Here is an 18,777-nt window from a genome sequence, read left to right as displayed (position 1 = left end):
AGTGGTTCCTAAAGTGGGGAGCATCAGAATCTGCAAGACCAAAAATTCACTGAACCAGCAGCAAAAGAAGATCAAAACCACATCGTCATTAATTCCCTCTTACTTTTGCTGTTTTGCTTCCACCATGATAAAATGTTTTGTGCATCATTTGCTTGCTTATTACCCACCCGTCTACTGTTGTGTTCAGTGTTCAGTGCTTGGACGCTGTTTTTTTTTTGTGGGGGGGGTTACTTCCGACAAGAAAGCCAAATTGCAAAACCCTCAGCTGTGTCTAATAAAACCTCAGCACCATCAGGTAATTTTCATATGTTTAGTCATGATTTTCCGATCTGCTATAAAAAGCCAGGCCACGAAAATCCCGTCCATGTTTTTCTGTTTTATCCTCTCAATTATAGAAATCAGTGACAATACCCAGCCCTAGTGCCCTCGACGAAATTTGTTTCCTCTGCGTCGGGAGCACGCACCGGGCTGTCCAAATCATGGACAAACAGTATCCCACATTCTTGATTTTTAGTTCACACACACTTCTTATAATTACTAACTACCCCTGAAATATTGGAGATGTTAGCTCTTTATAAACACAGTAAAGTTACAGTGGGATACAAATAATATCAGACTGATCCTGTTGCAATTTGTTTCCCCTGTCCAAATCACGCACAAACAGTATCCCACAATTGTTTGCTTGAGACCCATTTTGGACAGAGAGGCATTTTTTGACAAATATATTGATAGCAATGTTGAATATTATTACACAGTAAAAAAAAACCCAACTACACTTAAAATAATTACACCATAAAGATGTTTTTTTCAGTTATTTAAAAGAGTTAGTAGTTTATATTATTGTAACCTGTAATTCATTGCAGTTTACTTTTGTTTATTTGTTTACAAAAGGTTTGAGGTGTGAAATAAACTGCAATTGAGTTTGAAAACAAAATATGTGTGTGTGTGGTTGGAGGATGTGTTGGTGCACCAAGATTTTTGTGTACAACCAAGGGGGGCCTAGTAAAAAAAGTTTGGGAACCACTGCCTTAGCAGGTTTGTAGTGAAGGAATTTAATACCAGCTATATTACCCCTTAATCTGTATTCAAGGTGTAATGTGTTTCCTGTTCTTGATCACAGAAACAACACCACATCACATCCTCCTACACTATGCCATACCTGCTTGTACCATCAATCTGAATGTAAATAAACCACATCTCTTACAATCTTCTCCCTGGATGTCAGCTTCTCCTTCTGACCGAGGATAACTATTGTAGCACAGCCCAGCGTTGAACTGATGTACACCAATCTGTACAGTCAGAGTAAAACATCATTCCAGTGTTACAAGATAAAGTTCAGGAAAAGTTTTTTCATGGTTCAGAGGCTGTTCAGTAGAGGATGATTTAAAGATATGCAAGAAATGAACTGTTACAATTGGTCAAAATTACCCCATGAAAATGTGATAAATGTTAACTTTTCATAAAGAAGGAAAACACATGTAGTCTTTTCATTTAAATATATATTTTTAACGCTATGCCAGTTTTTAGCTTTGCTTAACAGTGTGTGGCAACATAACAGAAACTTTATTGCTGACTGCATCACAGATACATGTGATCATTACATTGCCTCTCTGCAGATTATTTTCTATTCTTTTGTTCCTATTGTGTCCACTAGGTAGGGTAGTTTTTCACACAAGATACAACAACTCTTGTGAATATCACATTATCCCCTTTTTTCAGTTATTTTCTCAAGTAATAACATAGACAAAACTTCTTGCTTTAAACCAAAAGTCCAAGTTTAACAGCAACTTGTGTCCTGCTAAACTTTAGGTACATTCAAACATGAAAAATGATGTGACAACACCTGCAAAAACATTTGGTACTATCAGTAAGGGTCTCATAATGTAGCTATTCCTATAAGAGGTATAGTGATCCAAGAACAGAAATGATTAGAGCACTCAGTTACACAAAGTCAGCAATTAACAACACGGACAGGGATTGAGTAGCTGTAGTATCCAAGTAGCTAACACTACTATTTAAATGTTTTTAAACAATGAATGTTATTTTTTCACATACAGTATCCCAGGGCAATTGTAGGGTGTCATGGAAAGTTTAAATGAACTGCAAACACCTGGTGAGCGTCTTTTTGTAGTGGGTTTAATAACATGTTGCAATATGGAGTGGTCTCTAACAATGGCCGTCGCCCTGATCTCTTTCATACACACAGAGATGAAAGACCTTCCACAACTCTTACATGCTCACATAATTCATGGTTGTGGTTCTTTTAGTTGTTTTCTGCATTTTCAGTTTCTAGTCTTTAGTTTTCTGTTACTGTGCCTTCCCTGGGATCCACATTTAGTTACTCTTGTCTCCGTGATCCGTGTTCCTTCTCTGTCTCCCCAATCCATTATGTCCCCATGTCTCTTTCTCCCCCGTCACAGTGTCATCCCTGTGTGCTTTTGTCTTTGTCTCACACTTTGTTCCCATAATTCACAGAGAGGGCAGTGGCGCACACTAATGACATCATAAACAGGGGTGCACATAAGTGGTCCGCAGGTGCGCATTCACTGTCAAAATAAAAGACGCGCACCAGATAAGAAATTGCAACGCGCGTTTGCGTCCATATAAAAGGCACTGTTTTTGTCTGCTAGAGTGGGATTTTCACGGCATATTCTGCACCACATCTCTGTGCGTTCATCATTTGTTTGAAGCCAGCTCACCTCCTGCAACCACTTACGCGCTCCTTCTGACATTTCTTTGGAGGTGGAGGAACACCAAAGTAATTGCTTAAAGGAGCTTGCTTCTTCGACATCTTTAAGAGTTCTAAACAAATGTCTGTCCTCCTCCAGAAAATCTTATGTACGCAAACGCGCGTTGCAACTTCTTATCTGGTGCGCGTCTTTTATTTTGACAGCGAATGCGCACCTGCGGACCACTTATGTGCACCCCTGATCATAAACCCTTTACTTAGGTTGCATCGTGACTGTTACACACTACAAAAATTCCCCATGAGCAAACACATTATTTTAGCTATTCTGTCTTTAATGGAGTTACATCCACAGTCACTACATCGGTTTAGGAAACTTCGATTGCACTTCAGTCAATCCAACACAATACAACTTTATTTACATGAGAAGAAACAAAGATGATGCCACAAGGATTTGACAGTTCTTGCACAGCTGAAAGATGGGAGTACACAATATCTGATTTGATGTTTATGTTCATAGACCTAGATTTATAATTGTAACCCACTGAAATTTAAAAAGTGCTTGTTTTTTATTTAAACTATATATAATGCTAGTCAGTGTATGACTATAATCTTGATTTATTTGATCAAAAAATACAAATGTCATAAAAATGTACATTAAATGAAGTCAACCGGAAAACTGTATCCTAATGTTAAGAGGTATAAACTGATGTGATTCTTTACGTTGTAAGTTCAACAGATCTGATACAGATATCAGATACAGGATTTGTAACTATGGTGAAGGTTGATAGCGCTCACACTTCTCTCCTGTCAGATGAGGGTGGCACATCAGAGTGTAATGGAGCTCAAAGCGACCTTCGCTGGATGAGCACCTAAATGCGTTCATCCCTGTCTGCAGTTCTTTCTCACATGATACCAAAAGATCGTCATAGGATGGGTCAACGTCCCAAATCTGGACCTCCAAAAGTGAGTTTGTGTTTACCTTGATGAGAAAAAATACAAAAAAGATGTCATGTACTTCAAATATTCAGCTGAGATTTGGGGGTTGTAGAAACAGTGAGAAGAGCAGACCTAAAGTGCAAAATATTTAATCAGACTGATGTGATCCTAACCATACACTCTTAAAAACGATGTAGGTAATATAAAGATTCACTTTTGGTCTGTAAGATTCATGAGCTGTGTTGCTGAAATCCTAGGAGGCTGTTTCTCTGAGTGCACCATATCAATTCTTCCACTTACAACTCTTTGCTTTGCTCGTTTCCCTCCACTGCTGCCATATTGGAAAGTTGCCACTGTGATTCACCTACTTTTTCTAGAAACAGTCATAATTTTGTAGTCATAATTTGTTATACATTTAAACAGAAATGCTCTCATGAACACCCCAAATAAGAGGGCCTGTCTGGTGAATTGTGATGCCAAAAAAATTGCTGTCCTTTTGTGAAGTTAAATTTTGTGCAGTACAGCACATCTGTCCCACAAACAATTAGGTCTGAGTGCAGTACCACTTTATCTGTGAATCCATCTAAAGTGTTGGATGCAGTGGATCATGAATTGCTGCTGAATAAACTTATTAATGCTGGTTTTCATTCTAAGGTCGCTATTTGGTTCAGAACTTTCCCTGTGAATAAAATTCAGTGTGCCGATGTCATAAAGAGGACCACGGAGCTGATTTCCTAAGCTCCCACAGGATTCCATTTTAAACAGATTTTGTTCTTTATGTTTATAAATAATTTAGGCATGGGCATCCCAAAAATACTAGTCTACGATGACATTACTGCCAATACATTTACTTCCTTAGTGGTGCAAGAACTTCGTACTGCATTTCACAACCTGCTCTGCTGCATTTAAAGCCATTTTTGTAATGTTCACAAAACAGTTTAAGGACTCAAAAGCTCATCCACATGGGTTTGATTATTTTAGCATTATTACATCTTAGGGGTAAATCAATTGAAAGGGTACACTTATTGAGGTATATGTAGTGGTGTGATAAGATGTTTGCCCCCCTTCCTAATTTCCAGTGCTTTTGCATGTTTGTCACACTTAAATGTTTCAAAACCAATATTAATATTAGACAAAGACAACACAAGTAAATACAAAATGCAGTTTCTAAATGACAACGTTTATTATTAAGAGGGAAAAGAATCCAAACCTACACGGCCCTGTGTGAAAAACGGATTTCCCCCTAAACCTAATAACTGGTTGGGCCACCCTTGGCAGCAACAACTGCAATCAGGCATTTGTATCACTGTCAATGAGTGCTTTACAGCGCTGCAGAGGAATTTTGGCCCACTTGTTTTTGCAGAATTGTTGTAATTCAGCAACATTGGAGGGTTTTCGAGCATGAACTGCCTCTTTAAGGTCATGCTACACCATCTCAATTTGATTTGGGTCATGACTTTAAGTTGGCCACTCTAAAGTCTTTATTTTGTTTCTCTTAAGCTATCGACACCAGTGGACTTGCTGGTGTTTTTTGCCATGCAAGCCATTTTTGCCCAGTCTCTTCCTTATGGTGGAGTCATGAACATTGACCTTAACTGAGGCAAGTGAGGCCTGAAGTTCTTTGAATGTTGTTCTGGGGTCTTTATGATCTCTTGGGTGAGTTGTGTCTGTGCTCTTGGGGTAATGTTGGTCGGCTGGCCACTCCTGGTACGGAATACAACTGTTCCATGTTTTCACTATTTGTGGATAATGGCTCTAACTGTGGTTTGATGGAGTATCAAAGCTTTAGAAATGGCTTTATAACCTTTTCCAGACTAAGAGATCTTAATTATGTTGTTCCCATTTGTTCCTGAATTTGCTTTGATTACGACATGATGTCTGGCTTTTGAGGATCTTTGAGTCTACTCCACTTTTTCAAGCAGGTCTAATTTAAGTAAATTCTAGATTTAGAAAGGTGTGGCAGTAATCAGGCCTGATTGTGGCTAGAGAAATTGAGCTTTCCAAAGACTTATTAATAATAAGCACCTTCATTTAGAAACTGCATTTTGTGTTTACTTATGTTATCTTTGTCTAATACATTTAAGTGTGACAAACACAAAAAAATAGAAAAACAGAAAGGAGGCAAAAACTTTTTCACAACATTATAGATACATGACAAGCTTTTCTTTAACGTATTCATTGCAAATTTTATTATAAACCTCAAAGATTTGCATTTACTTTAGATATAAATGCTGCAATAGATTTTTAATAAGGCGCAAAACAAAAGCAAAAGGTGACTTATAAACAGGGGTGCACATAAGTGGTCCGCAGGTGCGCTTGCGCTGTCAAAATAAAAGATGCGCACCAGATAAGAAGTTGCAATGCTCGTTTGCATACATATAAAAGGCACTGTTTTTGTCTGCTAGAGTAGGATTTTCACGGCATATTCTGCACCACATCTCTGTGCGTTCATCATTTGTTTGAAGCCAGCTCACCTCCTGCAACCACTTTTTAAGAATACGCGCTGCTACCTAGAACTACCTAACTTTCAGCACTACTTCTTAGCCAACAGGCTTCAGTTTATCTCAGGATGGCAAAAACATACCCTCTTAGATGAACCTTGGCTAGATGTAGAACAAGCACTTTGCAATAATCTAGAGATTTCAAATCTACCATTTATTAGCTCAAACATCCAACGACATGAATGCTTCAAAAGCATCAACATCAACTCTTCTCTGACAGCATGGTGGGAGTTTCTGAAGTTGACAGAGTCTTCATTAATCCCATGCAAACGTACACCTATCTGGAACAACCCTGACATATTACAAAACAATAATATGATAAACTTTTCAGATTGGAGTGGTAAAGGAATCAAATATTTAGAACATATACTAGAAGGAAAAGAATTTATTTCATTTGACAGACTAGTTACACAATATGGGATCAGCAAGAAAAGATTTTTAGAATATCAGCAAATTAAATCCATAGTAAAAAAGAGATTTAAACCAGGTCAAGATGAACTACAAACACCACCAAGTGTGGTTCAATTTCTGACTCTTAAAACCCCCAAATTACTGTCCAAAATATACAGAATGCTTTCTAAAATAGATGAATCAATATCACTTCCTATTGCAAAATGGGAAGCGGATTTATCAGTTAACTTAGACCAAAACTTCTGGTCTCAGATTTGCTCAAGAACCTTTGATCTAATTAGAAATCCCAGTCTTCAATTAATTCAATACAAAATACTACATAGAGTGCACTATACAGGTCATCGGATGTTCAAGATGGGCTTTACATCTACCAACAACTGCTCACACTGCCAAACCAATTCACCGGACAATTATATCCACGCTCTTTGGTTCTGTCCACCAGTTCAGAAGTTTTGGCGCGAGATATGTGAAGACTTATCAAAGTGTCTGAAATGTAACATTCCAACTTCGCCTTTAGTGTGTTTGTTGGGCAGCTTAGATAATGTCACTACGGAAAAGAATATAGCCCATATGGTTTTCACTGCACTATGCATAGCCAAGAAAACAGTCCTCATGAACTGGAAAAATAAAAATAATCTTAATTTTAACCAATATAGAAATTATCTATTAGATCACATTAGTCTTGATACAGCCTCTGCCACCACATCAGATCAATTGCTCTGGGCTCCTTTGATCAGCTCTATCACCTAGTGGGGGTGGGGGGTCATAGTTTGGTCCCACCTTCACTGTTGTGATAGGTGTGGGGGTAGGGACAGGCTTAGGGCATCGGGGGGTTCCCCAGGAGCATCTTCCTTGGGGGGCTCAACCCGGGGTAGCGGTCATGGCCAATTAAGGGCTCTGTTGGCTCTTGGGTGACGGTTTCCTCGTGGCTGCGTGCAGCGGGGCTAGGGGAGGGTCTGTGCTGACGGACGTGGGTTACTGACCTGGTAGCCTGGCTGCCCCTGGGTGGGTCCGGGATGGGCGTGAGGTTCTGGGGGCGTTCCGTCTCTGGGCTGGGGCCCTGGCCGGGCCTCAGGGGCCTGGGTCCTGGTTGGTGTGTTGCCGGGGTTGTGGGCGGGTGGGTGTATGGGGGCCCAGCCCTGGCGCAGGGTGCCGCCGGTGCATCGAGCCACCTGGGGGGCTCTTCAACTGGTGGGGGAGGTTGTCACATCTTGCAGGAGCTTTCCTCTCTTCGGGAACTCTCTCTGCAGGAGGGGGAGATACAGGAGAGGTGGAGGAAGCTCTCAGCCTGGGCGTCTATTGTCTTGTGTAGTCTGGAAGATGAGTGGATGATGGGGTGGGTGTAGTTTTCTCTGTGGTGGGGTCGGGTGGACTGTCCCGGGCTCTGTGGGGCTGGGCGGCGCTGCTGCACTGGGCCCCGGTCCGGATGGGCCTGGGCCCCCCTTTCCCTGGCGGGTTGCAGAGTATGGGGGTGCCTACTGGGGTCAGCGGGGGAGCTGGCCCCAGGGAGGGGTCACTTGCCCCTCCCTTCCTTCCCTCCCCATCTCCAGCTGCCTCCCTCTTCTCGCTCCACCACAGTCACCCACACATGCAGGGCCTTGGGGTAGGGGTGTGTCACCAGGGTGCAGGGGAGGCATCCCCCCCCTCTGTCCCCTTCTGGCTGCCTCTGCCTCAATTTTATCCCACAACTTAGACATTCACATTACTCACACTCTCATTACACATACATATAGGATCTTGGGGGTGGGCACGCCACACAGAATCCAAATTACCATCAGGGTGTACACCTCACCCCTGGCGTCGTTGCCCACCTCTCAATTTTAAATACACGTAGACATTGAGGACTAGCAGGAGGGGCTATGCGCCTACCTGCTGCTCTGGCAGGTAGCTCCATGCCCTCCTGGGTTTTAAATGCACCTTAGAACACACATACATCAACACTACATATGAGCGGGTGGAGGGAGGTTTGGAGTCTTCACACACCCCCGTTCTCTGCGGCCTGCTGGAGCGGGGGGGCTAGGAGGAGGAGTTGGCCGTCCGACTGGGGTCTGGAATGTGGGGCCTCCCTGCTGCTGCGGAGTCGGGGCAGTCTGCTTCTCCCCACCGCAGGGAAAAGGGTAACACCACCTGGGTCTGGGTGCAGTTTCCCCCTCCAGGGGCAAGGGTACCCGGACCCGGTTCTTAGAGTACGCTTGGGGAGAGTGATTGTGTGTACAGCGTCTCTTTATGTCTGTCTCCGCGTTGGTTGAGTGTGGAATAATTGCCTATGAGAGCATGAGGGTGGGAATGGATGTTTGTATCTGTGTGTGCCTGTATGTCTGTGTCTATATGTCAGGTTGGGTATCAGACGCCACCTCTCTGGGGACATCTCAGGCCCTCCAAGGTTTGGAGGCCTATCTCCCCCACCACTTCCCCTGCCGGTGGTGGACGCCCTCAGACATCGGTGCGTTGGTGGTTCTCTGTGTCCGGGGGTGGGCGCCCAGGTACACACCGGCTCACTCCTTGGCGGCTGCTTATCGGGGCCTGGAGCCTGGGGCTCGCTCGGGCCACTTCGGAGGCGGGGTGCCCTCGGCCTCTCGGCCCGGGGCTCGGTCACTCAGGCACAGCTGGCTGCCGGCGGAGCTCACGGGCACGTCACTGCAACCCCCCGGCTTCTGCTCCGCGGCTGCTGAGTGACCCTCATCTGGGACTCTCCTCAGCTCTTTCTGGGATAGTGACGCGGCTGCCCCTCTGTTGGTCTTCCTTGGTCTCTTGTGTTCTGGGGGCCTCTGGATGTCTGGAGTTTTGATCTCCTCCATACCTGCTTCATGCCCTGGAGGACGGGGCAGTGGCCCCCACACCCTCTAGCAGATCATTACATGAAGGAACCTTTTAAAAACAAGCGCGTTCATGCGCACAGGTGTACACACAGGTGATCACACACAAACTACACCCTTTTTGGCTCTTACCTCAAAGCACACTGTGCGCTGTCGATCTTACGTGCTGCACAATAATGTCTAACATTTAGTATTTACTGTCATATTCCCATAGATCATTGTGATGTTGTTTATTACTCTCGTTTTCTTCTGCTTGCTTTCGCTTTCTTTCTCAACAGGTGAACCAGATGATCGATATATGTATTTTTTTGTCTGCTTATTTTGTTGGTTTTTGGTTTTTTGCCCTTTTTCCCCGTCCCTCTTCCCTGCTGTTTTTCTTTCCCTCTTTCTTTCTCCCCTTTCTTTCCCCCAGTTAAGTCTGTCCCATATTCAGCAAGTGAAAATAAAATAAACAATAAAAGGTGAATCAAATGGACCATTACGGCAAGGCTGGGATGGTCAATTTGGTAAAGTAAATCCGTTGGGCATCTTTCTTCGCCTTTAGACAATAATTCTGATGGCAAAAGAACCAAACGGGACAGGTTTAAAAAAAAAAAAAAAAAAAAAAAAAAAAAAAAAAAAAGAATACGCGCTGCTTTTCTGGTTCGGACTCCTTCTGACGTTTCTTTGGAGGTGGAGGAACACCAAAGTAATTGCTTAAAGGAGCTTGCTTCTTCGACATCTTTAAGAGTTCTAAACAAATGTCTGTCCTCCTCCAGAAAATCTTATGTACGCAAACGCGCGTTGCAACTTCTTATCTGGTGCGCGTCTTTTATTTTGACAGCACATGCGCACCTGCGGACCATTTATGTGCACCCCTGCTTATAAATGCTAACTAAACTGAACACGAAGAACATGGTACATGTTGTGATGGAAAATTTGTGCTTCTCCTCATCTAACCTCTGTGTACTTTTGATATGTAATTGTAACTTCTTGTACAAAGAAAAAGTGTATGGAGACAGAAAAACAGCTGAATGTAGGCTTTGCTCAAGGGACTAAATAGACAAAGATTTTATCCACATGACGGCTATAAAGGGAGCTGTTGTTATTTTTCCTTTTTGTCAATGCTGCTGTGAACCCTGTTCATGCTGTATTGATCCCTTTGCAAAGTTCTTTAATTTCTTTTTTCAATAAAAAACAGAAAAATCAGTTTGGTCTTGCTGCTCGGTTTATTTTTTCCACACCGAGAGTGAGGGAGCGAGAGACCCGCACACACACACACAGAGGGAGAACTAAATACAGACAACATTACAGAGTCTCATGAGAGACAAAGACACAAAAGGGACCTAGTTGACTAGAAAAAATAAACCAGAATACGAATATACTCTGAGACACTAACCCTATACTCTGAGAACTAAACTCTAGACTAAACTGTATAAAACTTAAATCATTACAACACAAAGAACAAATCAAATATCAAATACAAAATAAACTAAAAAAGCTGGGTCAAAGACCCAGATATCTGACAATAAGTTATTTTTGACAAATAAAGATAAAGAAAGAAATAACTATAGGATAAAAAGACACAAAGATAAAGGCAGGTCAAATCTGACTTAAAAGAAATTGTTTACTGACCGTGCCGAGCTCATATTCAGTGTTCCAAATAGGGTCGTTTGACTCAATCATTTCAGTCCTGCGTTCAATGGAATCAATCTTCAATACAACATAGCTGTGAATAAGTAAAGAAAAAAAGAGGAAAAGTTGAATAAATATTACAAAATATATTTTTTAAAAAACTGCCAAAACAGAAGTGCTGATGCCAGGAAGCAGATATGACTGGAGGAGCACAATGTTGGAACTCCTGCATTCACATCTCAGCCAAGAAATGATTCCTTCCCAAGGTAACAAGGTTAGGTCCATAAATATTTAGACACAGACAACTTTTTTCTATTTTTGGTTCTGTACATTACCACAATAAAAATTAATTAAATTAAACAACTCAGATGCAGTTGAAGTGCAGACTTTTAGCTTTAATTCAGTGGGTTGAACAAAAAGATTGTGTAAAAGTGTGAGGAACTAAAGCATTTTTAATACAATCCCTTCATTTCAAGTAACTGGACAAATTAAATAACTGAGAATATAATGTTCATTTCTAATACTTCATTGAAAACCCTTTGCAGCTGTGAACTCATGAACATCACCAGATGCTGGGTTTCCTCCTTTTTAATGCTCTGCCAGGCCTTTACTGCAGCAGGTTTTAGTTGCTGTTTTTCTGTGGGCCGTTCTGTCTGAAGTTTAGTCTTCAACAAGTGAAATGCATGCTCAAATGGGTTAAGATCAGGTGACTGACTTGGCCATTCAATAATATTCCACTTCTTTGCTTTAATAAACTCCTGGATTGCTTTGGTTGTGTGTTTTGGATCTGTATCATGAAATGCCACCCAATCAAATTGACTGCATATAGCTGGATTTGTGCACACAGTGTGTTAAAAAAGTGTTTATAGTGGGGGGAAAGCTAAAATCAATTGTAGTGGCTCAGTGTAGGGAAAAGAATCATAACTCCCAATGATTTCTACTGAGAACTTCAGTAGATTTTCTTAGTGTACTGGCTGTGATCAGCTGACCTGCTGCTTTTCGTGGATCTACACAACTGAATTCAACCAGATGTCAGCCTATGTTTCAGGATTTGTCCGGGCTGATTTCCATCCTCTGCACTAACAGTAGACTTTTCATACTGTCTTTATATTAGACACTCTAAAGTTGTAACTCAGTGAATGAAACTCAGTATCATCAGCTTAAGTTTAAATTCATTTATGATATAATTTATATAATTTAACTCTGACCAGCCGCTGTGCACCAGTCACACACCGTTCTTTACTTTAAACCCATCACACTACAGCAAACTAACCTATTTATCCTGGATAAATCTGCATGCAGTCTGTTAATAATACAGTTAGTCTACCTTGGTTTATTTTGCAGCAGGTTTCCAAATATTAAAAAACATAATGTCACATGTACAGACACAATATCTGATTTAAAAATATGAGGGGAATAAAACGGCGAAATTGATTAACCTGGTTTCAGTGAGGCTGTGGCTAAGGCTACGTTCACACTGCAGGTCTTAATGCTCAATTCCGATTTTTTGATCAAATCCAATTTTTTTGTCTGGCTGTTCACACTACAAATAAAATGTGACAGCAAACGCGCTCTAGTGTGAACGCTCAAAGCGGCCCGCATGCACAAAAGAAGACGTCACACACAACGCGATCTGTTTAGACCCAGAGCAAACAATATTGTTTGACTGATGGCCCTTAATATAAAGACTTGTTTCGGACTTTACGTTTCCCAATTTTGCTTTAAGTTGTAAAGGTATTTTGTTATTTACATATGGCCTAATAATTATCCTTATTGCTGTTTTAGAGAGGAGCGGTGCCTCAAAGGATAGTTGCAGATTTCTGTCAGAATCTGCAGATTATACAGTACAAATAAAATGTTCACGTTTCTCCAACGCTGTCTTCCCAACAGTTTCACTAACATCTACACTGGATGGCCAGGAAGAGTTCACGATGTCTTCTCGGGCGCTTCTCCGGCGCTGATAATTGGCGTCTGTCTTGTGTCAGTGACGTAAAAGACGAATTTAATGCGACACGACCGTTCAAACAGCAGTCGCTTTCTAAAACATCAGATATGTATCGGATTCAGTACCACATACGAAAGTGACCCAGATCAGATTTGAAAATATCGGATTTGTGCCGTTCACACTGAGATGTCGAGATGTCCTGGAGATGTCCTGGTATTCTGAGAATTTAAAAACATACTGTCAACTTGCAGGTCCTGACCTCAGCTTACTCACCTGTCAGACGTACCCCAAGTATCTCCCGACAGATCCCAGGCTTGAATTTTGGTCACATTCAGTAGCCCCCTCCTGGCTTGTATAGGACAGCAGTTGGAAGCCAGGTTATCGGGGTGCTGACAAAATTTCTCTTTGTATGAGGAACCTATGATGTTATCAGATAAGTACTTCTCTATGGCAGTCTTTACCCCTTCCTTTTTTGCCTCAGTTGGCATCAGGTCATACAGTGCCAGAAGGGAGTACGAAACTGTATCTGGGAAATCCTTCAAGCTGTTCAGCCAATTTCTGAAGCCCACAGAGTCATCAACATTGAAGGCAAAGTCCCCTGACCAATCATTGCCTCCTATCACTTCAGTGTGGTGTTTATGGAGACCAGCGCGGTACATAGTGGTGGAATCCTGGTTTTGTAGGACCTTCATGCAAGATTGTCGGAGACTGGATGATTTCTCCTTCCCCAAGCTGAGAGAAAATCCATGTGATAGACAGGAGTGAACCTGGAAGAGAGAAAGGGGAAACAATGTCATGTATATTTAATAGCTATACACTAAATGGCAGTTTGGTGTTTTCATAGTGTTTTATTGCTGCTTTTACTAAAATAATGGTTTGAAAAAGTCCACCATCACCTTGTTTCCATGTGGTGCTACATCATGTACAGCTAGTAGAAGATTTTTGGTAATATAGTAGATATTTAACTACAGACACATTCCTTTTACAATTCTTCAGTCAGAAAGCAGTGCAGAAAGCTGAAGACATCGATGTTTTGATCTGATCCAGTTTATCTTGTTAAATAGTGGAAGGAGATGTTTTTTCCTTCATCATACTTAGCATGTTATATGACAGAATGCAGTATATTTTGTCTTGAAAGATGATCTAACTGCAAGTCTAATTGATATACTTATACTTTATTTAGAATAAGAATTTTTTAAAATAAGGTTACTGAAGACAAATAACACTTATATGTAGAACTAAAATATATTATTATTATTACACTTGTATTGTTTTCAGTGTGCACTAAAAACAATATACAGTACCTCATCTGAGTTGAGCCCGTTCAGTGTGAACAAACAGGTTCGTGTGGCTGTGATTCTCCTTAGTCGGCCCCCAAGGAAAACCTGCAATTAAGTACGATATTGTTATTTTAAAAATGTGTGTGTGTGCGTGCGTGTGTATGTGTGTGTGTTTTAACCTTGTGGATGTAGTGCGTCCCATAGGTATGTATCAGTTTATCATACTGATAGCTGGTGGAGGAATTGTAGCGACTTGGCAGATTGTCCACATCCCTCTTGAACTCTGGGCTAAGAAGTGGTCTGTTTGCTAAACGGAAACTAGACACAAAGAGACTAATTAGACAATTATTTTAACAGAAACAAACTAACTGACAGAAACTTGTTTTCAGAGCCTACCTATAATATTTGCAGGTGATGCCATGTACACTGAAGGTGTACCGATCCTCTGCAGCCCTTTTTGTAGCAAATATATAGGCTTGGGAACGTGTTCCTCCCACAATCAACTCATCATTGAGAACTATATCCAAATTTAGGCCATCCTGATAGAACAGTTAACAAGCTGTTTGATGTTCAACCATAGTCTGCATTACATACAGTTACAACATAATAATCACTTCTTTTTTTTCTAGGTTCCTTTGTTCAGATGCTGTATCTCATTTGTCACAGTCTCCATCACATTATTAAAAGAAAAGTATATTTTTCATTTAACAACAGATACGTTTTAGCATTGGGTAAAATTAAATATAATGAGATATGAAATCTTCAAGATTTCATGTTTTATTTAGTGCCATGCTGAAGATTTAAAAAAAAAAAAATCAACAAGCAGTGTTTTATTATTTTATTTGACCCAAATATTAATTGTATGTCAATAATAGTTGTAATAGGTTTCATACCTTCATCAGTGAGCTGTGGATACAATGCAAAGAAAGGATCTCTGTTAAATTTCACTACTGATTTCTTCAAACAGTTAAAATTATTCACAAATCAAGGGAGGATGTTAATGGGACATTTAGCTTTTACACTTTATTAAAAATAATAAAGACCATTTAGAATCTAAAAGAATATTATTTCATGTGTTTGTTTGTCCATGCCAAATATGACATTTAACCAGCACTTAGACACCAGCTTTTATGGTGAGACACAAGTCTGTGTCCTTGGGGATATTACATAAAAGACATGCTGGCTTTAATTCTTTTAGTAATTATAACAAGGTATAATACTATACCCAACATAGTTGTGTACACTGCTGTCAATATCAGTGTTGCACTGGCTGAATGCACGCCAGTCCACTACAGAGACTGGCACCTGAAAATAGAAGACAGAATACCATGATTATAGTACAAGCTATGTGTAAGCCATGTTTAACTCACTGCACAGAATTATTTATTTATTTATTTTACTTTCTCCAGCCTGTTGCCTTGAAGGGGGTTGGTACAGAGAGTACAGTCGCCATCTGGAGTCAGGTAGGTCCTCACATCAGCCACATAGGCTGATGTTCGTCTCAGGGTGACCAAGTCGAATCCCTCCCCCACCAGGTTGTAACCTGGTACAAAGGGAGCAGACTCACACTGGCTGTAGTATTCAGTCTGACAGGAGAGAACAGGGGAGTTGTATGACAGAACGTGGAGGAGGATCAGGCAGAGAGGAGGTGGGGTTGAAAAGAAGAGCATAGCTTCAGTCGAAGACTGAAAGGTGGGAGAGAGAAGGATTTTCAGTTAGGTCCATTTTTTTTAGATAGTGACACATATTTGGTAACTTTAGCTGTTTTATTGTGAGGGAATAATTTCCCGATTATTTAATAAACAGGTCCTAAGAGGATCAAAAGTGCTGCTATTCTGTTTAGAAGCTGTGGCTTTGAACCAATGATGTGGTTAAAGGACCTTCCACTTATCACTATTAAAGGAACTCCAAACAAAACAAGTCTATTGAAGAGACAGCAGGATCATTAATTGAGACCATGTAAAATTTTTCTTGTGAAAGGGAAAAAATCACTGTTGACATCTGTGAAAAAAAGACCGGAACTTTTACAGAAGAAAGGACATGATAAAAGTATTCACTCAGTCATCCAAATCACTGAATTCAGGTGCTCTAATAACTTTCATGGCCACATCTGTATAAAATCAAGCACCTAGGGATGCTGCTTGTACAAACATTTGTGAAAGAATGGTTTTCTCTCAGGAGCTCAGTGAATTCCATTGTGGTACCATAATAGGATGCCACCTGTGCAAGTCCAGTCAGGAAATTTCCTCACTACTAAATATTCCAACGCCAGCTGTTAGTAGTAGTGTAACAAAGTGGTATCGATTGAGGACAACAGCAACTCAGCCACTAACTGGTAGGAGTAGAACAGCGTGACATGCAAGAATAGGGTCAGTGGATGTTGAAACACATAGTGCACAGAGGTCGCCGACTTTCTGCAGAGTCTACAGATCTCCAAACTTCATGTGGCCTTCAAATAACCTCAAGAACAGTGCATACAGAGCTTTATGGAATGGGTTTCTATGGCTGAGCAGCTGCATCTAAGTCTTACATCACCAAGCACTATGCAAAGCATCAGAGGCTGTGGTGTAAAGCACACCACTACTGAACTCTAGAGCAGTGGAGACGTGTTCTCTGTTGTAAAAAAAAATTAGCGACAGCAGCACATTCACCACTGTGTTACATCACCTCATCTTTCAATAACAGTCTTTGTTTTTAGTTTTGAAATCCAAAATTTTTTTTGTTTGTTTAGTTGGTTTTGTCATATTTTCTGAAAGGGTTTCTGCTGCCAGATAGCAGTGCTGGCCGACAGATCAAATGTTGAAGACTCGGCTGAGTGTGGAGCGAAGGATTTGCCTGTGGTGTGATCCACTGGTGCTTTGAGTCCAACAACCCACCAACAAACCTGAAGCACACCCAAATTCCAGATTCAACTCGTTAGCAGTTCTACTGGAAGGCAAAATACCTTTATTTTGTTAATATCCTTCCACTTGCCCCAGAACCACTCAGAATGAGATTATGTGTGCTAATAAATAAATAACTTATAAATATAATTAGTACTTACATTCTCATGGACTGGCAAGCCGTTATAAAAAATGCATCCAAATGCAAAGTGAAATTCTGTTTGTGAACTGCAGCAGTGACGAAATTTAAAGTCTGCAACAGGTATTAAAGTCCACCAGCTGCATTCGAATTAACTCTTGCATCACTCAGGATATTCACATTCATTGAATTCTATTTTAAATTTTTTAATAATTTTTGCTGTCTCAAAGTTGCTCTGAGTTCTTCTCAGATATTAAAATGTTTTAAAAAATTTAATAACAGGCCGATGAACACTGAACATCTCGGTTTTAAAAAAAGTTTTAAAAAAACTGTGTATGTGTCTATGCCACACTCTTTCATTTGCACTTGTTAACTGGTCTTTCATTTAAGAATAGGACACATGATCTGACGAAAACAATCGTCATGATCTTGTCTTTTCAAAATCGCCACCATTTATTATAATAATGATTATAATAAAAATAATAATAAATAAACTTGCAATGTGAAAAAAACATATTAATATTTCCGCTAAGTACTCTTTAAAATTCCAGAATAGGGAGGATGGAGTAGGTTTAAGTTTACTAGATTGATGAGTATTGCTGAACTATGAAATATTTTGGGTGCAGTGTATTTTTTATGTAACAGAATAGCTTTAGTCTTTTGTTTTTTAAAACTTGAGTATGAACTTATACAAAATGCAGCAAGATATTTTAAAAAAACAGTTTTATTGATTATAAAATACACTACATCGGATTCATATTGGTATCGGCAGGTATCCAAATTTATGATATCGGTATCCGACATAAAAAAGTGGTATCGTGCCATCTCTAATCATTACATTGCTTCTCTGCAGATTATTTTCGCTTCCTTTAGTGTCCACTAGGTAGCGTAGTTTTTCACACAAGAAAACAACTCGTGAATATCACATTACCCCCTTTTTTCAGTAGTTTTCTCAGATAATAACATAGACAAAACTGCTTGCTTTAAGGAGCTGAAACTCCTAAACCCTTCATCCACTTTGAATGTGGACACCCTCAAATGAAATCTGAGACTCTTTGCATTATGTTGTTCTCCATTACATAACTATAATTGGAATATGTTTCAGTAAACAAGTAAAAACACAAAAATGGTGTCAGTTTCCAAATATATATGGACCTATAACAGAGTCAGCCAACCATTTCTGATCACTTTGAAACCGAGTCTATTCTGTCTGGGGTTTTTGTTTTTGTTTATTTTTATCTTATTGCATGATGTTTGTATATGTATATGTATATATGTATTCATGTTCCTGTGCATACCTGTATGTGTGTGTGTGTGTGTGTGTGTGTGTGTGTGTGTGTGTGTGTATCTTTATATATCCATATGTATGTGTGTATGTGTATTTATATGCTTATATAGGCATTTGTATATAAGTATATGCACATGTTAATATATATTTCTTGCAATCTTTTTACGCCATTTATTTTAATTCTTTCTTTTATTTTGACTATATTTTCCCTCTATTCAGCACTTAAGCCGACACTTGATGTCTTGTAAACGTGTTGTACAAATAAAGCTGACTTGA

The 18,777-nt window shown here is 40.3% G+C and overlaps 1 protein-coding gene across 1 annotated transcript; it reads right to left on the bottom strand.

The window, feature by feature from the left end:
* Positions 1 to 3,003: 3,003 nt before the first annotated feature.
* LOC100699875 (perforin-1) lies at positions 3,004 to 17,363 on the bottom strand. Its single transcript, XM_019360144.2, has 10 exons — positions 17,236 to 17,363; positions 15,593 to 15,877; positions 15,418 to 15,497; positions 15,086 to 15,098; positions 14,589 to 14,731; positions 14,372 to 14,510; positions 14,217 to 14,297; positions 13,186 to 13,679; positions 10,968 to 11,061; positions 3,004 to 3,668 (listed from the first exon to the last, which is right to left on the bottom strand). Exons 2-10 carry the CDS (start codon positions 15,860 to 15,862, stop codon positions 3,459 to 3,461), a joined length of 1,524 nt encoding a protein of 507 aa, XP_019215689.1. The 5' UTR covers positions 15,863 to 15,877; positions 17,236 to 17,363; the 3' UTR covers positions 3,004 to 3,458.
* Positions 17,364 to 18,777: the final 1,414 nt, after the last annotated feature.

This window comes from Oreochromis niloticus, linkage group LG6 (assembly GCF_001858045.2).
Source record: "Oreochromis niloticus isolate F11D_XX linkage group LG6, O_niloticus_UMD_NMBU, whole genome shotgun sequence".
Taxonomy (NCBI): domain Eukaryota; kingdom Metazoa; phylum Chordata; class Actinopteri; order Cichliformes; family Cichlidae; genus Oreochromis; species Oreochromis niloticus.
The sequence above is the reverse complement of the archived record's forward strand: the minus strand, read 5'-3'. Positions and strand labels throughout refer to the sequence as shown.

Bases quoted from the DNA above. Each gene is read 5' to 3' on its own strand.
- LOC100699875 (XM_019360144.2), bottom strand. From the start codon at position 15,862: ATGCTCTTCTTTTCAACCCCACCTCCTCTCTGCCTGATCCTCCTCCAC. The intron at 14,511-14,588 runs GTAGGCTCTGAA...CTTTGTGTCTAG, and splicing joins ATCACCTGCAAATATTATAG to TTTCCGTTTAGCAAACAGAC. The intron at 14,298-14,371 runs GTTAAAACACAC...ACTTAATTGCAG, and splicing joins GGACGCACTACATCCACAAG to GTTTTCCTTGGGGGCCGACT.